General features: G+C 35.5%; 1 protein-coding gene across 1 annotated transcript in view; it reads right to left on the bottom strand.

The window, feature by feature from the left end:
• Window positions 1–17,742, bottom strand: part of Dera (deoxyribose-phosphate aldolase) — a 119,220-nt gene that overhangs the window by 52,602 nt on the left and 48,876 nt on the right. The window contains exon 6 of the mRNA XM_047550481.1: window positions 1,501–1,629. Coding sequence (XP_047406437.1) covers window positions 1,501–1,629 — 129 coding nt within the window. The remainder of the gene's footprint in view (window positions 1–1,500; window positions 1,630–17,742) is intronic.

Genomic DNA, 17,742 nt, shown 5'->3' with positions numbered 1-17,742 from the left:
TAAACTTTTACTTTGTTGCCTGAGCTAGCAATCCCCCATCTTGGCACAGAGCATGAAAGGAAGACTATAAGTCTCCCTAAGACCCTAAAGGGCTTTTCCCAGGTTTCTAAGAGTTGCAGCAGTCTATCACCATGGACCACTGAAATGCCAACATATCTAAAATGAACCACTGTTCAGTGTTCTGTTCCTTCTTATCCTTAGGTTTTCAGAGATTTGCTCTAAATGGGACAGTCAGAGCAGATATTTTCTGGATCCAGCAGTGATGACAAGGGCAACAGCACCATTAATGCCTAGGAGGCCGATTTTCATTAGAGTTCCATAGATGATCTATCGGGTCTGACAGAACTTTCAAGAAATATAATGGAGTATAAAATTCAAGAGGGCAACTACAATGGATGTCCACATTTAAGACCAGAGAAGCCAGATAACTTCATCCAAATGTGAGGTCCCTAGTAGGGTACTCAGAATTCAGCCTTTAATCACATACAGTGTGATAAACTAACAGAAGTTTTAATAACAGAATGATATGGGGGCACACAGGAGAAAATGAGCCAAGTGGCAGAGGAAGAAGTGGTTTTAGGAAAATATTCCTGAAAAGGATGATACCTGTGCTGAATGCAAAGACACCAAGGAATTATTTGAGCAAAAGGCATTCTAGGCAGGGGCACAGCAAATACAAAGATGCAAAGGTTTGGATGGCACCAGCCACAGGAACTATGTATCATTCCATATGGTTGAAGCCTTTGGGGTGAAGGAAAAATAAGATGGTAGAGACATGAGGAGGGTCTTAGAAAGGAATTTTTTAAAATGATGGTTAAGGAATTAATGCTTTATCTGAAAGAAGAGAAGCAACTAAAGGAATTTAAGCAAGCAGTGCCATAATCAAATTACTATTTAAAAAGATCATTTTGCAACAATGTGGAGGACAGATGCAATAAAGAAGAGAACTCTCAAACTGAAGATAAAAATCAAGCACAACTCTGAGGTTTCAAGGTTGCATGTCTGAATGGATAGATCTGCTATTTGCAGAAATAAAGAATAAGACAACCTACATTTGAAAGTATGAAAAACAATACCACACTAATTTTTTTTTTAAATTAACACAACAGCAGAAGCTGCCTTGAATAATATGGGTACACATCTCTGCGAAAAATCCAAAGCTTAAATTCACAGAGAGAAAGAAGTCAGAGCAGTAAGTCCTATCTAACATATGTTGATGAAGGAATAATCAAATAATACAAAAGGCAATTCACTAACAAGAGAGCCATCTACTGCCTTGTAAGAATAGTGCAACAATGAAACACCACAGGAAATGTGGAAGAAAGCCAAGAGTTTTAGACCAGTTTGCACTGTACTTGTATTCATAAAATATCTCACACCTCCCACACAAAAAAATTCCAAGTGATTAGAACTTTTAATAATAGCCAAATGCTTTCATTTACTTATTCTTCCTAATACATCAATCCAATACAAAACATCATTTGAATATAAAACACTTACCTGCCATCATTGCTATCATACTGGCTTTATAGACATTAGTGAGAGAGCCGAGTTCTCCTGTTGCTAAGATGGTTTTGAGATGAGCCTCCCCACAGGCCTTGCGAAACTGACGGATCTCATCATACAGGGCTGGGGAAGAAAATAATTGAGGCAGTTACAAAGCAGGCAAGTGATAACATAACTTGGCAGCCGTTTAGAGCTGGTAGAACCCATTTCAGATTTAGGAAACATAAAACATTTGTCACTTTCTAAAAATCACCCCAATTTAATATTGCCTAGAGCATTCTGTTGCAGTTCACCTCCTGTAACAAGGAATGCTTAGTTTGCCACCAGGAAACCATTTCTCAGTCCTGGCCCTAGGTCCAGAGTCAGGAAGCTTTTTAAATATTGTTACAATGCCATGTAGATTACAAGTAATTTCCACCTCTTTCATATAATGGTTGACTTATCAGAAAAAAAGTTTAACATACATAAAGGTGTATACCACACTGCAAAGTACAAAAAAAAAAAAAAAAACACCCCTTACATCTCTATTAATTCTTCTATTCATATAAACTAGGTTCTCTTGGAGTAGATAGCAGACCTTTCCTGAGAGCCCTGCTAATGACAATAAAGACAGAACCATTTGATTCACTACCTACAAGGTTTTATGTCTATATATCCGACTAAAAAGATTGACTCTGGCCACGTATTATTGGATATATGTGCATAAAGCTATCCACCGAGGCATTCAGTGATGCAGCCTTAAATCTATTTCTCTGAACCCACACCACATCTGCTTTCTAGAGCTCCATATGGTACCAAGAAAGCAGCTTGATTTTTAAAAATTATACACACACACACACACACACACCAAACTATGTATACAATAAGATAAAACTGAACTTTAGTAAACAAATAAGATATAAAAGTATTAAAGTAACAGAATTTTAATGAATATTAAGTAACAAAATTTTAGTAAACAAATAAGATACAATAAGTATTAAATTTCTGAAGAATTATTTAACAGGTTTTTGTCAATGACACCAGTGGATCTGGGCTTTTACCCTGTATCAGCTAGCTACCTTCATTTATAGAACCCAGACTACTGTCACACTGTCAAGACCAAGGTGGGCTTCGTCTTTTCCATGTGTATGTGCGTATCATAGCAAGCAGTTTTGTAAACATATGGACTAAACTGGGCAAGAGAGAAACATTCACAATAAGGGTTAGGATTAGCATTTTTAATGCTAAGATGAGAGTTTTATAATTTATAGATTTACTCTGATATATCTATATATAAAAGATTAAAATTTAGTCTCAAGTCAGTAAATTCAGTCAAAACCATAAAAGTTACAATAAAATGAACAAAACTTGCCTTCCCAATCATAGAAAACCTGAACTTAATTTGAAGTTTGAAGGTAAAAACAATACAATAAAAAGAGATAATCTATATAAGATGCGTGCTAAGTTTAGAGATTCGTTACCACTAGGAGGTGGTACCCACAAGTTTTTCAAGAAAGGACTGAATATGCTCATAAATCCTTAATAACAACTAGTTTCTAGTGCTAGAGATGATCTGAGATGCCACACAGCCCGCCTGACTCTGCCTGTTAACCCAAACCTATGAGAAAGTTGTGTGGGCCACATATCCAGTATGACGACTTGTACAATAATGTTATAAATAGTAACAGCCTATGCAGCAATAAAAATTTACATTCTTTTAACTCAGAAAATGAATCTTGGATGGAATGACATTTCTTGAGCCACTGACTCTAAAAAGAGAAAATTGTTCTCTAGGAACAAGTAACAAGGCAATCTCCTGATCTAAAAATTCAAGAGTGCTAATCCACAACTTGTGATTTAATGGTTTTCTTTCAAAATTAAGTATTAACATTGAAAGTAGGCTTTAGAGTCAAACAAATGTACACTTTTTTTTTTTTTTTTTTTTTTTTTGCAGTACTGGGGATCAAACTCAGGGCCTTGTGCTTTCGAGGCAAGCACTCTACCAGCTGAGCTATCGCCCCCAGCCCCAAATGTACACTTAAAATCCAGCTCCACCATTTCCTGCAGGACCTCAAGCAAGTTATTTCTCAGTCTCAGTTTCTTCCTTAAAGTATCAATTATATTTAGTTTAGAATTAAAAGAGAAGATATATATAAAGTACTTTACATATTGTTGACATACTATAAGCAATCAAAAAGTTTAATCACTATTAAGTTCAGAATTCTAATAAAATGAGTTTCCATTAAGTGGTGTGTGATAAAAGTCAAATCTTATTTCATGGCCTGACCCAACTCCTTGTACCAAATAGAAATTCTGTTGTATAGATTAGTACTTACAAATCAATGAGCCATCAGGTAAACCATCAGGTAAGGCTTGAAGACATTTTATCACAGCATTTGCTAAAGAGAACTCTGTTTAACAAATTCTTAAAACATTGACAACAACCATATTTATCAACAAAACTATCATCCTTTTTATAAAGAGTACTATCAGTGAATTTCTTTACCTACTATTAAAATTAGAAAATCTAAATGTATTTTTGACTTGTCCAGTTACCAGCCATTTGTAAGTTACACTATTTAATCTATGACCCAGAGTGAACAAAAAGTGATCATTTATAGCTTAACTGGATTTAACAAATAGACAACCAGTGACCTCTCATTCTTTAGCTGCCAATTTCCCAGTGATTTTTCTCAAATCACTTTAGTGACCTATTTCACCACATAACAAGATTAAGTTCTCCTGAAAAAATTCCTTATTTTTTAAGGTTCAACATTTGGAAAGTTATCATTTCCTTCTGTTATCATCCTGCCCAAAATATACCAGAAAAATTAAACCAAAACATCTACAAATCTGGGTTTTCTTGAATGTGATATTGGCTCCCTCAAGTGACTGCTTATACCAGGGTCTTTGAATCTTACTACAAGATGCAAGATGAAAGAAGAATCTGATTTTCTTTTCTACTGGAACATCATCCCTAGCAGAGGACCCATGGGTCCCGTGGCCCAGGGATTGGCCACCAGTCAGGACTCTGGAACTGTGCTGGCCATAGCAACAGCACCATCAGTGTTAGTGCAGCCAAACTTCCTGTGGCACAGTTGAGGTGCATTCTCTGCCAACTGGTCTTCCATGGTCCTTTTTTCAAAGTCTTATTCTCCAGGCTTCTTACTTATTCAGTGAGTCACTCTAGGATTTCCTAATACATCCCTTTTCATCTTAACTTAATTGGAATTGGATCCAGTCATTTTCAACTCATAATTCTAGCGTAAAAATTATTTACTGAGGAAGGATGGACAACAATGTGCATTTATACCCCAGCTCTACCACTAATTTGTTGTTTGATTTGAGCAAGTTACTTAACTCTTAGGCTTTGTTCTAGGTTCCTCATCTATAAAACAGGATAATCAAAGTGTGTACCCTGATAGAGGTACAATGAGTGCCAAACAGGTTAATACAGATAAAGAGGAAGGGAAAGTCTCTAGTCTCACCTACAGTTAATAGTGCTCTAGGAAAGTCAGATACTTGCTTTCCTATTGCTGGTAGTGGTGTTACTGTTATCAGAGCTACTGACCTTATTAAGTTTGAATAGCAGGGAACTTAGAAAAGCAGAGGACACCACAATCTATGTTCCTTAAATAACATAAAATGCAACCTCAAAAAAATTAAATAAAATAAAAATGCAACCTCTTTAGGGCACTAGAAAAGCAGTCTGGGAGGAAAGATTACTCTATATTACAAATATTAATTAAACTCAGAGTCCATAGTCCTCTGACTAGCACTCTCAGAATGACTTGCTACTTGCTAGTTAAGCAAACAAGCAGGAATTACTACATTTCTCTCACCCTCTTTATTTAGGAGGGCTTAGTTTGCACACAAATAATATGTGTGAACAAACAGAACTATGCATTTATAGGCTTCATTTCTTCATACTAGTCATCTACACTTTTCTTATATACTTACAGAAATGCAAAACTTAAAAGAATGACAAAAGCAAATATGCAATACTAAAGTAATACTAAAACTTATGAAAGCTCAATTAAATTTGCAGATCTTACACATAAGATAAAAGGAACATTTGACTTCAAAACAAGCCAAGGAAGCCACTAAGAAGCATTATTAGTGTTTAGGTCATTCTGAGTACTTTGACTTTACTGATAGACACCTTGGAAACTACATACATGATATATGCAAACTGAAGTGACTTGAAGATTGAAATATAACCCAGTTCAGTTCAAATGATGTCCTTTATCACATTCAACTGGTACCTTCTTTTCAATATAAAAGAGTGAAACAATGGAAAAACTAATGGATAGATTAGCAGGAAAGGACAGCAATATAATGTAAATTTACTATAACTGCTACTGGAATATAGATGTAGAGAAAATTACAAGTGACGTAATAAGTTCAAGAGATCAAACTTCCAAAACATTCTTCATGAGGTATGATTTCTCAAAAGAATAAAAAAGCCCCTAAGTTTTCAAAGCATCTTCCTTCAAAACTGCTGAAAGTGTTTTCTACACATTTAAATATGCCTTGTGAGGTAGCTGGCAATTACCACCACACTTCAGATGTGAAAAGTGAAATGTGGAAAGATGGATGACTTGCCCAAAATCGTATCACTAGTCCGTGGTATGAGAGAGATTAGAATTCAAGTCTTCAGGTGAGGAATAAAATTTTATTTCCTCAAACTTTTTTGCCTCAGTCCCAGCACACACACATGCATGCCTGGCACACATACTGTAGTTAAAATGAATTCTTGAGAAATATGTTCAAGTACTTGGAGTAATAGAGTAATAAAAGCCTAGAATCTAAAGGGATGTCAATTCTCATCTAGTTCAAACTATTCACTTTACCTTTAGGTGTTATAATCCTAAAACATGGTTTTTATTCTTCCAAGGAAAAAAGGTTACATAGGATGAAAACTTCCAAGGTCATTCAGAAACATAAAATAATTAATTTTAAATAATTCAATCTACTAACAATTTATAAATTGTTCCATGAACCTTCTGGATAGAAACAGGACAGGCGCATCACACTGCAGTAGAGTTCACAGATTTGAATCAGAACTTTCCAGTCCTTTCCTTGGCTGCTACTTAGCTCTGTTACTTGAGAAACTTACTGAACTCCAAGTTTCATTTTCTCCTCAAGATTACACAGAACAGCCCTACTTCTATAGCTCAAACACTTCTCAAATTCTAGGAATAAATATAAAAGTAATTATTCAAAAGATTATGAAGGTCATCAATTAATTATGTTTCTCTCAGGTCCATCTTTAATAATAAGTACATGTAAAATAAAGATAAAATTTGATTTACTCTAAAAGCTTAGACTGAATACCTATTACAAAATACCCTTTATTTATTGACTTAAGACAATTCTGACAACTGTGATAGCTCTCAACTGGAGAAAGGCAGAGGGGTAGGGTACTCTCAGCTATCCACTGCTATAAAGACTAAAGGACTGACATGTCACTAGGGCCTAGGGAAATTCTTTGCTCATATGCTGCCAGATCATGGGTGATGAGAAAGGTGTAGTCCACTGTGTCAGAGAAAGTGAGAGACACCCTTCCCAGTGAGGACTGGGAATTCTGGGATAAGGAGGACTTGCTGAACACCACCAGCCTTGCTGGGCCAGGGAGAGAGACTGCAGGGTCCAGACACTGTCATATATAAGACAATTGATCAAACAGGCAAATATTGACCAAATAGATGAATACACTGAGGTAAGAAAAGTAAAATTTCTCACTGACAATAAAGAAGGGCATAAATACAGAAAAGGGAAAGGTGAGACTAATCCTTGTGATACCGGATTGTAATGGAGGTTGTCAATGTTAAGTCATGAATACTAATATAAATCCACAGGGAAAGAGACTGTTAGATGAAAGAAGGATAGAAGGATGGATGGATGGATGAATGAATAAACAGTTACAGATATATATATATATGTTTGTGTGTGTGTGTGTTTTGTGTATGTGTATTTCCTAGATGCATCTGGTGAGAAAGTCTAGAAATAAGAATATTTCAATAGCAATGAGTATACTCAACACACAGATCTTGGTTTTTAAATACATTCTTCAATAAAAGGAAACACAGTTCCTTGGAGAAATGGCTGACTCTAGGACTGAGGTTGTTTAAGTCAGCTTTTTCACAGTGGTGACTGAAGGATCCAACCAGCACAACTGAGGAGCAAGAGTTTATTTGAGGGTTCGTGAATTCAGAAGTCTTAGTCCATAGAAGTCCAGCTCCAATCCTCAGGGCTTGAGGTGAGGCTAAGCATCACGGTAGAAGGCTGTGGCAGAGGGAAAGAGCTCACATGATGATCGGGAAGCAGAGAGATAGACTCCACTCTCCAGATACAAAACATATACCCTCTAGCCATATCCCCCATGAATCACTTCCTCCAGCCACACCACTCCTGCCACCTGTTTCCACTCAGTGAATCCCATCAGGATTAATTCACTGATTAGGGTGTAACCCAATCATTTCTCTTCCAAACCTTCTTGCATTGTCTCACACATGAGCTTTCAGGGGACACCATATCTAAACCATAACAGAGGTAGAGAAAGTCAAAGATAAGCCTGAAAGCAAGAAGGTTCTCAAAAAATGATGGAAACATCAAAAGCACAAAGGAGCCAGTTTGAAGCAGCTCCCACTGGCCAAATCTGAGTATCAAAATAAGTAATAATAAGTAATAAGAGCTGGGGTTGTAGCTCAATGGTAGAGCACTTGCCTAGCACATGTAAGGCACTGAGTTCGATCCCCAGCACCACATAAAAGCTAAATAAACAAAATAAAGGTATTTTTTAAAAAGTAATGATCATAAAGGATTCTAATCAATTAAGTAAAATAAAAATATATGAATTCTTATAAATGGAAGGGAGGGAGGGAAGAAAGGAGGGAGTGAGAGAGACAGGGACAGGGAGGGAGGAAGGAAGGAAGGAAAGAATGGAGGGAGGCAAAGAAATGCCAACTAAGTATAGATGAATTGATGAAATTAGAAAATTACCATATGGTAACTATCAAAGTAATAACTGAAGAATTATCAATGGATGATAAAATAGTGAATGAAAGGTGAGTAACAAGATATTAACACAGTCTCAAAAATATCTCCATTTATAATATGTATTAACTACTTATTAAATTGCAAAATACTTATTAATTACAACAGAAAAACTTGGCAAAAATCATCCTAGCCAAATAAAAAAGCATCATCATTAAGAACTGGAAAAACTAACATTTCGTGACTCCTGAAATAATGCACTAAGAACAGAGCAAAACGTTTGTGTTATTTCTGTCTAAAATGCATAACTTGAATCTAATAATAAGAAAAACACCAAACAATACAAATTGAGGTATATTTTACAAAATAACAGGCCTTTAATCTTCAATGACAAGGAAAGACAGAGAACTGTTCCAGACTGAAGAAGAATAAAGAGACATGTAACAATTGATCCTAGACCTAATAAAGAACACTACTGGGACAATCTGCAAAATCTGAATAAAGTCTTTTTATTTAATGGTGTGCTCTGGCTTGATACAAGTGTTCTTTTTAGGAAATACAAGTGTTTTAAGGGTAATGGGTCAGCAGGTCTGAAACTTAACAACAAGCAGTTCAGAAAAAAACTGTGTGTATGTGCCCATAAAGAGAGAATAAGAGACTGGCGGAAAAGGTAAATGAAGTTGATTTTTACAATTGGGGACTGCAAAGATGAGCAAACTGGAGTTTTGTATACAATTTTTGCAACTTTCCTGTAAGTTTAAAATTACTCAAAAGTAAAAATTAAAAATACATTTTTGAGATATATTTATTATAATTTGTTTAGCACCTAAGCATTTTTCTTATTGAAAGGCTTTTGAGACTATCAAACACTCTGGTTTTTAAAGTTTCAAGAATGTGATTATATATCAGACATTATCTTGTAACCTGTTTTTTTTTGTTGTTAAATATAATCATTGGTATTTTCCATATTTATAAATATAGGTCTATAGCACAACTTTTATCAGTTATACAATCTGCTATCACATGGACATAAAAATTTATTTAAGAATTTTCCTATTATTAAATACTTCAGACAAATTTTTTGCTATTATAAATAATACTTCAATAAAGTCCTTATAGTTAAGTCTTTGCATACATCATGATCCTATTCCCTAAAGTCTTGTTTTTTCTGCTCACATACTCATGTAATATATGTTCATTGTTAAAAATTCCAGCATTACAAAACTGAAAATTCCCCATCTAAAAAAAGAAAGAACAATCCTTGCCACATACCAGAAAAATAATAATTTGTAATAATAAAAGATGACTGACAAATGCAAATGGAATTCAAACACCTCAACTTAAATTAGTCAGAATAATGCAAAATTTAACAAAACACATATACCAGAGAAGTGGCCGGCATAATGATGTTATATTAAAAACCTGATAATAAATGTTTTGACTTATAATGAAGTTTTCAGGAGTAGTGAAAGTAGGTATACTAGAAACCCAGGATACATTACATGGCAGATGCTTGCTTAATCAATATCATGGCAAACTTGCAGAGGCCTTGTCTCCTGCTCTGTCCCCCCACATCCCTCCTACTACTGCCACACTAATGAGAAGTGGATGTCATAACATGACCTCTGTTCAGTACTTGCAGTTGAAAACCAAGTAAGGCTGCCTTAGTGGAGTGTTTGCTGACAGAAGTCAAAGAACTCAGCCTCACTGGGAAATGCCTGTCTGAGTGCAGATCCAAGCAGTGGATGGGAGCAAGGGGGTCATATTGCATCTATTTTGTTTTTTCAATTTAATTTTTAATATTTAAAAAGATATATATATATAAACCTTTTGAGATATACAGTTCATTATTGTTGTCTATAGTCATCCTACTATGCAATGTGTATCAGAACTTCTTGCTGCTATCTAACTTAGCATCCACTGATAACCTTTCCCTCAGCTTCCACAACAGGTTAAAAACTGGCTCTAACTTCTGCAACACTGCCCCCAGCTGCCAACAGGACCTATAGCACTTTACTTCCCTCTAAAATCATCCTGTTTCTCTCCAGGTTCCATCTAAAAGGAAAGTCTATTCTTAATCTTTAAGTAGCTAAGAATTTGTTAAGTTTTTTTTGGAAAAGCACTACTTCAGATGTAGACAACCTGGTTAGTAAAGTCTGCATGTGCAGCATGGTGCATTATGTAAGAATTCGGTGCTTAGAAACTGTGTATCCCATCCAAAAGCCATAAAGCAGAATTCCTTTTATACTTCATGCTATTCAAAAGCAGTTAAAAAATAATTGCTAATGAACATATCTAAGCAATTATTTTTGAGTACCAGAAAGATGTTCAACACTGCACAAAAATGGCCTGAAAATAACTCTTAAGATAATTATATGTACAGTAAAACACTTAATATAAAATTGTACAGCCACCTGTAATACTAAAAAAGTAACAAAATATTCAAGAACACAGCTTCATCCATCAAAGCAATTAATTAAACTTGTAAGATAAAAATAGAGATGGGCTAAAATACCAGGTAGTAAAAAAACCTACAAGAAATAAAACACACATACTTTTGTCAATAGTATTTGAAGTTCTGAAGAATCATAGCATAAAAACAAAACCCATAAAAGCATACAGCTGCCATAAGTATCTCCAGAATTCCTCTGTTATAAACAATCCTCAAAACCAAGAAAACACAAATTATAGATTATGTGATTCCTCCCTAAAAAGTATATATAGATTTAGAAATGCTTTTCTGATGAAATAATACAATTAATGGCTCTATAAAAGAAAGAAAAATAATTTCTTGTCAGAGATGTTCTATCATTCCTCTTGTGCAAAAATAAGCAAATAAGAGAAAAAGATTATTGAACGGATTCAAGATTTTAGGATCCACTTCATGTAAGAAATGAAAGATATCATGACTTTGGCCCTGAAATTTCATTCTCTCATCCTGAAACTCTTGACAGCTCTGAGGTTTATACTCCACAAATCAAGTTTAAGAGAACAACTCAGGGATGAGCCACTGAAAGAGATGAAAAGCACAGGAGGTTGTGGGTACAGGAGACAAACAATACCTTCAATAGGTATGTTATTTGTACTTCGGGAGGAAACACACAGAAGGTCTCAACCAGGTCTGCTGGAGCTCCAATGTAAAAATTCAGTTTAGATCCTAAGTTCAAGGAACAAGATTCCTGAGCAAGGTCTGAATTGATAACATTTCCATGTTACTGGTAAATATATTAGGTATATGTATGCAGTACAGAAAGGTCATTTTAAAAAGTGGAAAACACCTCTGTATATTTACACCCTATTGAACACAGGTAATTTTCAAAACCCACTCATTAAGGTTTATGAGATGACAAACCTTTCTGCCAAATGCTCTCTTCAAAGAACTGTTAGAGAAATGTAACTTAGATGTCAACTTCAACACTGCCATAAAGAAATACTGTATTACACTTACTCATAGGAATAACACTCACCAAAACTAACACTCAAGGATACTGAGTAATGCTCAAAGAAAATGCCACAAATCTCAGTCTGCACAGTCTAAAAGCCTGTTCCTCACATCCAACCCTCAATTCTGATTTTGCATGTGCACCCAGCAGTGAGAGAGATTCTGTGAGAAGAGGAGCTGGACAAGTACTTAGAAAATGTTTACTGGGTAATTCTGAGAACCAACAATACACTCCACAGTGTATCCAGTCAAAACCACCATCCCAAGTGACAAAATACATGTATACATGTCTACCTTCAGATGGAAAGGAGTGAGGGAAGTACTGTCAGGAAAGAAAGCATGCCATAACAAGCTTAATATGACCCAACAGGAAAAAGCTGAACAGCCAAGGACCAGGTTAAAAGGTCCAGAACAATATTAACTAAAAAGGTCTACAAATCAAAAAGCACAGCAGTCTGGACTGTCACCTATGTGGCAAATCATCTTAGGAATCTCAGTAGCTCCTGAAAACATCATCATAATCCAGGATAATATAAAAATCACTAACAGAATAATTCTGAATAATCAAAAAAACATTGAATTTTATTGAATAGAAATTATTAACAAAGTAGGAAAATATAAATATTTTAATAGATTTCTCTCTAAGACATTCTCTGATCTTAACAGGATTCACTAATTTTGAATGTGTACATTTAAAGAAAGGATGCATGAAAAGCAACATGGTTTAGTGGGAAAATGGAATACGAGTTCGAAGTCAGGTGGACCCAGACTCTAGTGCTCAGAGGCCTTTGTCATAGGGAACATAACTCAAATTAACTTTCTATGGGAGAGTGTGTAGTCTGAGGAGAGTTTGTGCTGGGACAAAACACTTCAGGGATGATAGAGGAGGTGGAGAGGCTTGCAACCCAGACACAGGAGTAATCAGAAACATAAAGGAGAAGCTCAGGAATTTAAAGTTACAAAGCCATGATAGTGTTTCCAGAAGGAAGAGACAGTCCACTGTTGCAAATACTGCTGAATAAAACTAAATCAATAACCAAGGAGCATTTCCTGGGCGCAGTGAAATGAGAAGGCATTGTTAACTTGATTAGAACTTGTCAAAACGAAGAAATAGAACTCTTTCAACAATTTCAGTCCTAAAATGGGCTGCAGCTCAGTGGTGGAGTGCTTGCCTAACAGGCACAGGCTCTGGTTTTGAGCCTGCACCACAAAAAGAGAAAAGAAAAAAGAATTTCAGTCATAAAGAGGAGAAAAATAAAGGCAGATTTAGCTGAGGACAAAAGGGAATGTTGGCATGTGAGGATTTTTTTTTTTAAATGGATAAGAAAATCTTGTGTATTTAAAGTTTGATGGAATGAGCTAGAACAGAAAGGTTGAAGAGACAGAAGAGCAATGGTGTCCAAAACATGGAGTAAGGCCTCTGCAGAAGACAAGAGCCATAGCACTGTGAGAGGACTGGCTTAGGAGGAAAGAGAAAAAAGGAAGCAAAGAAAAGCAGACCAGAAGGAAAAGCTCTAAGAAGATACTGTCTGAAGGTGTCTGGGGCCTCTGAAAAGCAGCAGGGAGGTCATATGCTAACAATGAAGAAGCTACAAGGTCATAGAAGAGCAAAGTAGAGATGCTGAATGGTTGCCAAGCAGAATGCAAAAAGAGGAATACAATCCCCTCACCAGTCTCCTCTCTCAGCTCACACCCTCCACTGGGACTGGCTTGACCACAAGAAATGGTTAGGATGCACTCTGAATGTCTAGGTCTAAAAAGTGGATTCTTCCTATTGCACTTTACAAAGTATCCTACAAACCTCAGTGCACCTAGATTTTAAAAATAGACTGATAAACATTTCCATCAGCACATTCCAAAACATTCATTGGAGGTCCCTACTTTAGTAAACACATAATATTAAAACATAACACTAAAAAATATACTATGTAATCAAATTGAGAATCAAAATTAAAACAAAATACTGAAGTGAAAAAAGTCCTAAGTCACTGCAGGTTTCTATTTAGAAATAAATTTCTAGTATTGAATGTTCCTTTTCAATTCATTTTGGGTCAAGAGGTTATTAGCACTATAAGAAAAAAGTTAAAACAAAAGTATGGTCTAGGACACAGATGTGTTATTATATTTTGCATGGAAACCTATTGAGAAAGTATCAGTTCTTTAAAAACAACCACCCTAGTTCATTATGGAAAAGCCAATTACATCAAAATACATCTCCTATTACATTTTATATTCTAATTAGTAATATTTGAGAGATAGTAGCACTAGTTATAATATAAGATGTACATCTATATTTACACCAGCTTAATATAAAGACATAAAGGACACGGAGGTTTTCATCCAACTAATTCACACAGTTTATTTCCAGATTTGTTTTAAATATGTGTACTCACTTTTTCTTCTTACTTGAGCTTTAAATATTAACTGAAATCTGTGACTAAGAGCAGATAAGCAGAATTAATACATAAGGACAGGAATATCTACTTAAAATTAATCTTTTAAGGATAATCACAATTGCCCCAAACACACATGAACAATAATAAGCAAAGGAACATGAATTGAAAGAGCAAAAAGTTATTTGTGAACTGTGGAGAATTTAAAGCTGTCAAGGGTTAAAAATGTTGACAAGGGTAGATGGGTTGGGGGGGGTAGGCAATAGAAAGGAAATATATGGGATTGTAGCTAATATTCCAAGATAAAACCCCATCTCCCAGCTTCACTTGTAGTCAATCATTGTGGTCACTTAACTCAGTTTCAGGTCAAGAAGATGTAATAAGTAAGTGTTGTATAAGACTTTTGGAAGGAACAGCCTTCTTCCGACCATCTAGAAGGGGAGAGTAAAGAACTTCAGAGACCACCTAAGACAACACAGTGCTGTTGGTAGGACAGCAGACATCAGGTGCTTTGGAGCCAGAAGATGAAAGTAGCCTAGGTCTCTAAGAAATTTGGGTGGCTGCACAACACCCTAGAATTACCTCCTCTGGACTTCATATAAAAGAATAAATATTTGAGCAATTAAACTCCTACCTAAATCTTTGCTACTTCCTAATCAAAAACAATTCATAATTGATAAAAAATGGAATTAGGCTTTACAGATAGATAAAGACCTTGCAGATAAATATAGTAGTCCCCCTTTAATCAGTTGTTTTATTTTCTGCAGTTTCAATTATCTAGGGTCAACTGTAGTACAAAAATACTAAGAGGAAAAGTCCAGAAATAAGTAATTCTGAAGTTTTAAATTGCACTGAGTAGAGCGGTAAAATCTTATGCTGTCCCATACTGTTCTGCCAGGGATGTGGATCACCCTTTGTCCAGCATATTCATACCATCTACGCCACCTTCTCCAAGTCACTTAGCAGTCATCTCAGTCATGGGTCAACTCTTGCAATACCACAGTGCTTGTGTTCAGATAGCCCTTAGGTAGTTACCTAATGCTACACTGCAATGCCTATGGCATTCACCACTTGTCATCTCATCACATGGGTGTCTTTTCATGTCAAATCACCACAAGAAGAGTGAGTACAGCACAATGAGATATTTTAAGAGAGAGACCACATTCACACAATTTTTATTGCAATATATTGTTATAATTGTCTATTTCATTATTATTGCTATTAATCCCTTATTGTGCCTAATTTATAAACTTCATCATAGTTGTATATGTAGAGGAAAAAAACATTGTATATATAGGGTTCAATACTCTCTCAGATTTCAGGTATCCACTGCAGTTTTGGAAGATATCCTCTGTGGATAAAGGAGGGCCTACTGCAAAGTTGAACAGAAAGAGTCAAAGAAAGATATCCATGAGATGCTGGCAAGTTCAATAAGTAGGTTAAGAAGATAAATATTATAGGTATCATTTAAACTTTTTTAAAGGGTTCAGGTAGGTCTTGAAAGTCACACTGCAGTACTGTCAGGGTTATTTCCAGGGAGTGAGAGTGTGGAAAATGTTCATGTCCTTTACTAAAATCTGGAATTTTTGTTCATTACAGTGAGTAGGTGGAACCTCCATAATCAGAACAAAATGTAGCTTTTACCCTACATTTACATATCTAAAGAAAAAAATATCTTCCTGGCTTTTGTATATGTGTATGGTACTGGGAACTGAAACCGGTGGCACTGAGTTACATCCCCAGTCCTTCTTTTTTTTTTTTTTTTTTTTAACTTTAAGACAGGTCTTGCTAAGTTGCTAAGGCTGTCCTTGAACTTGTAACACTCTTGTCTCAGCCTGCCAAGTCCCTGGGACTACAGGCATGTGTCACCACACCTGGCTTCTTTCTGGCTTTAATTTGTGGTTTCATTAAAAGATTTTGGTTAAATTATTTGCTATGACTTTTTTCAGAGAGAATCGTACCTACATTAGTTATTGATGTCTTATTTTTAGTATACAAAATAGATTTAAGACAGTTAAAATCTATTTGATTCTTTAATGTCTAATTATAAAAAAATAGTATCTTGTTACTAAAAAGGACAATGTCTTTTTACAATCTGAGAGTGAATCTTTAGTCTCAAAGATGAATATGAGATTTATATACATTCCATGTATAAGAAAACTAGGAGTAACAGTCATAAAGAAGAATGAAATTATGGCATTTTCCAGTAAATGGATGAAACTAGAGACTATCGTGCCAAATGAAAAAAGCCAATCCCAAAAACATCAAAGGCCAAATACTCTCTCTGATATGTGGATGCTAACACACAAAAAGAGGGACAGGAGGGAAGAATAGAAGTACTTTGGATTAGGCAAAGGGGAAAGAAGGAAAGGGAGAGGGGATGGGAATAGGAAAGACAGTAGAATGAACGGGACATTACTTTCCTATGCTCATATATGAATATACGACCAGTGTAACTCCACATCACATACAACCACAAGAATGGGAGGTTATATTCCATGTATGTATAATATGTCAAAATACACTCTACTCTAAAAAGTTTCTTCTCAGTAAAAGAATCAATAATGTGAAGAGAGAGCCTATAGATTGGGAGAAAATCTACCACATGCACCTCAGATAAAGCATTAATCTCCAGGATATATAAAGAACTCAAAAAACCTTACACCAAAATAAACAAATAACCCAATCAATAAATGGACTAAGGAACTGAACAGACACTTCACAGAAGATACACAATCTATCAACAAATATATGAAAAAATGTTCAACATCTCTAGCAATTAGAGAAATACAAAACAAAACTACTCTAAGATTTCATCTCACTCCAATCAGAATGGCAATTATCAAAAATACAAGGGCTGGGGATACCGCTCAGTTAGTAAGTACTTGCCTCACAAGCATAAGGCCCTGGATTCAATCCCCAGTACCACAAAAAAAAAAAAAAAAAAAAGAATACAAGCAACAATAAATGTTGGCAAGGACATAGGGAAAAGGTACATTCATACATTGCTGCTGGGAATGTAAAATGGTGCAACCATTATGAAAAGCAGTATGGAGAGTTCTCAGAAACCTTGGAATGGAACCACCATTTGACCCAGTTATCCCACTCCTCAGTTTATACCCAAAGGACTTAAAATCAGCATACTACAGTGACACAGCACATCAAAGTTTATAGCAGCTTAACTCACAATAGCTAAACTATAGAACCAACCTAGGTGCCCTTCAATAGATGAAAGGATAAAGAAAATGTGGTATATATACATATGATGGAATATTATTCAGTCTTAAAGAAGAATGAAATTATGGCATGTGCTGGTAGATGGATGGAGCTGGAGAACATCATGTTAAGTGAAATAAGCCAAACCCAAAAAACCAAAGGCTAAATGTTTTCTCTGATATGTGGATACTAATTCACAATAAGGAG

The sequence above is a fragment of the Sciurus carolinensis genome, chromosome 4 (genome assembly GCF_902686445.1).
Source record: "Sciurus carolinensis chromosome 4, mSciCar1.2, whole genome shotgun sequence".
NCBI classification, from domain to species: Eukaryota; Metazoa; Chordata; class Mammalia; order Rodentia; family Sciuridae; genus Sciurus; species Sciurus carolinensis.
Note: the sequence above shows the minus strand (reverse complement) of the source record. Positions and strands in the feature narration are given on the sequence as shown.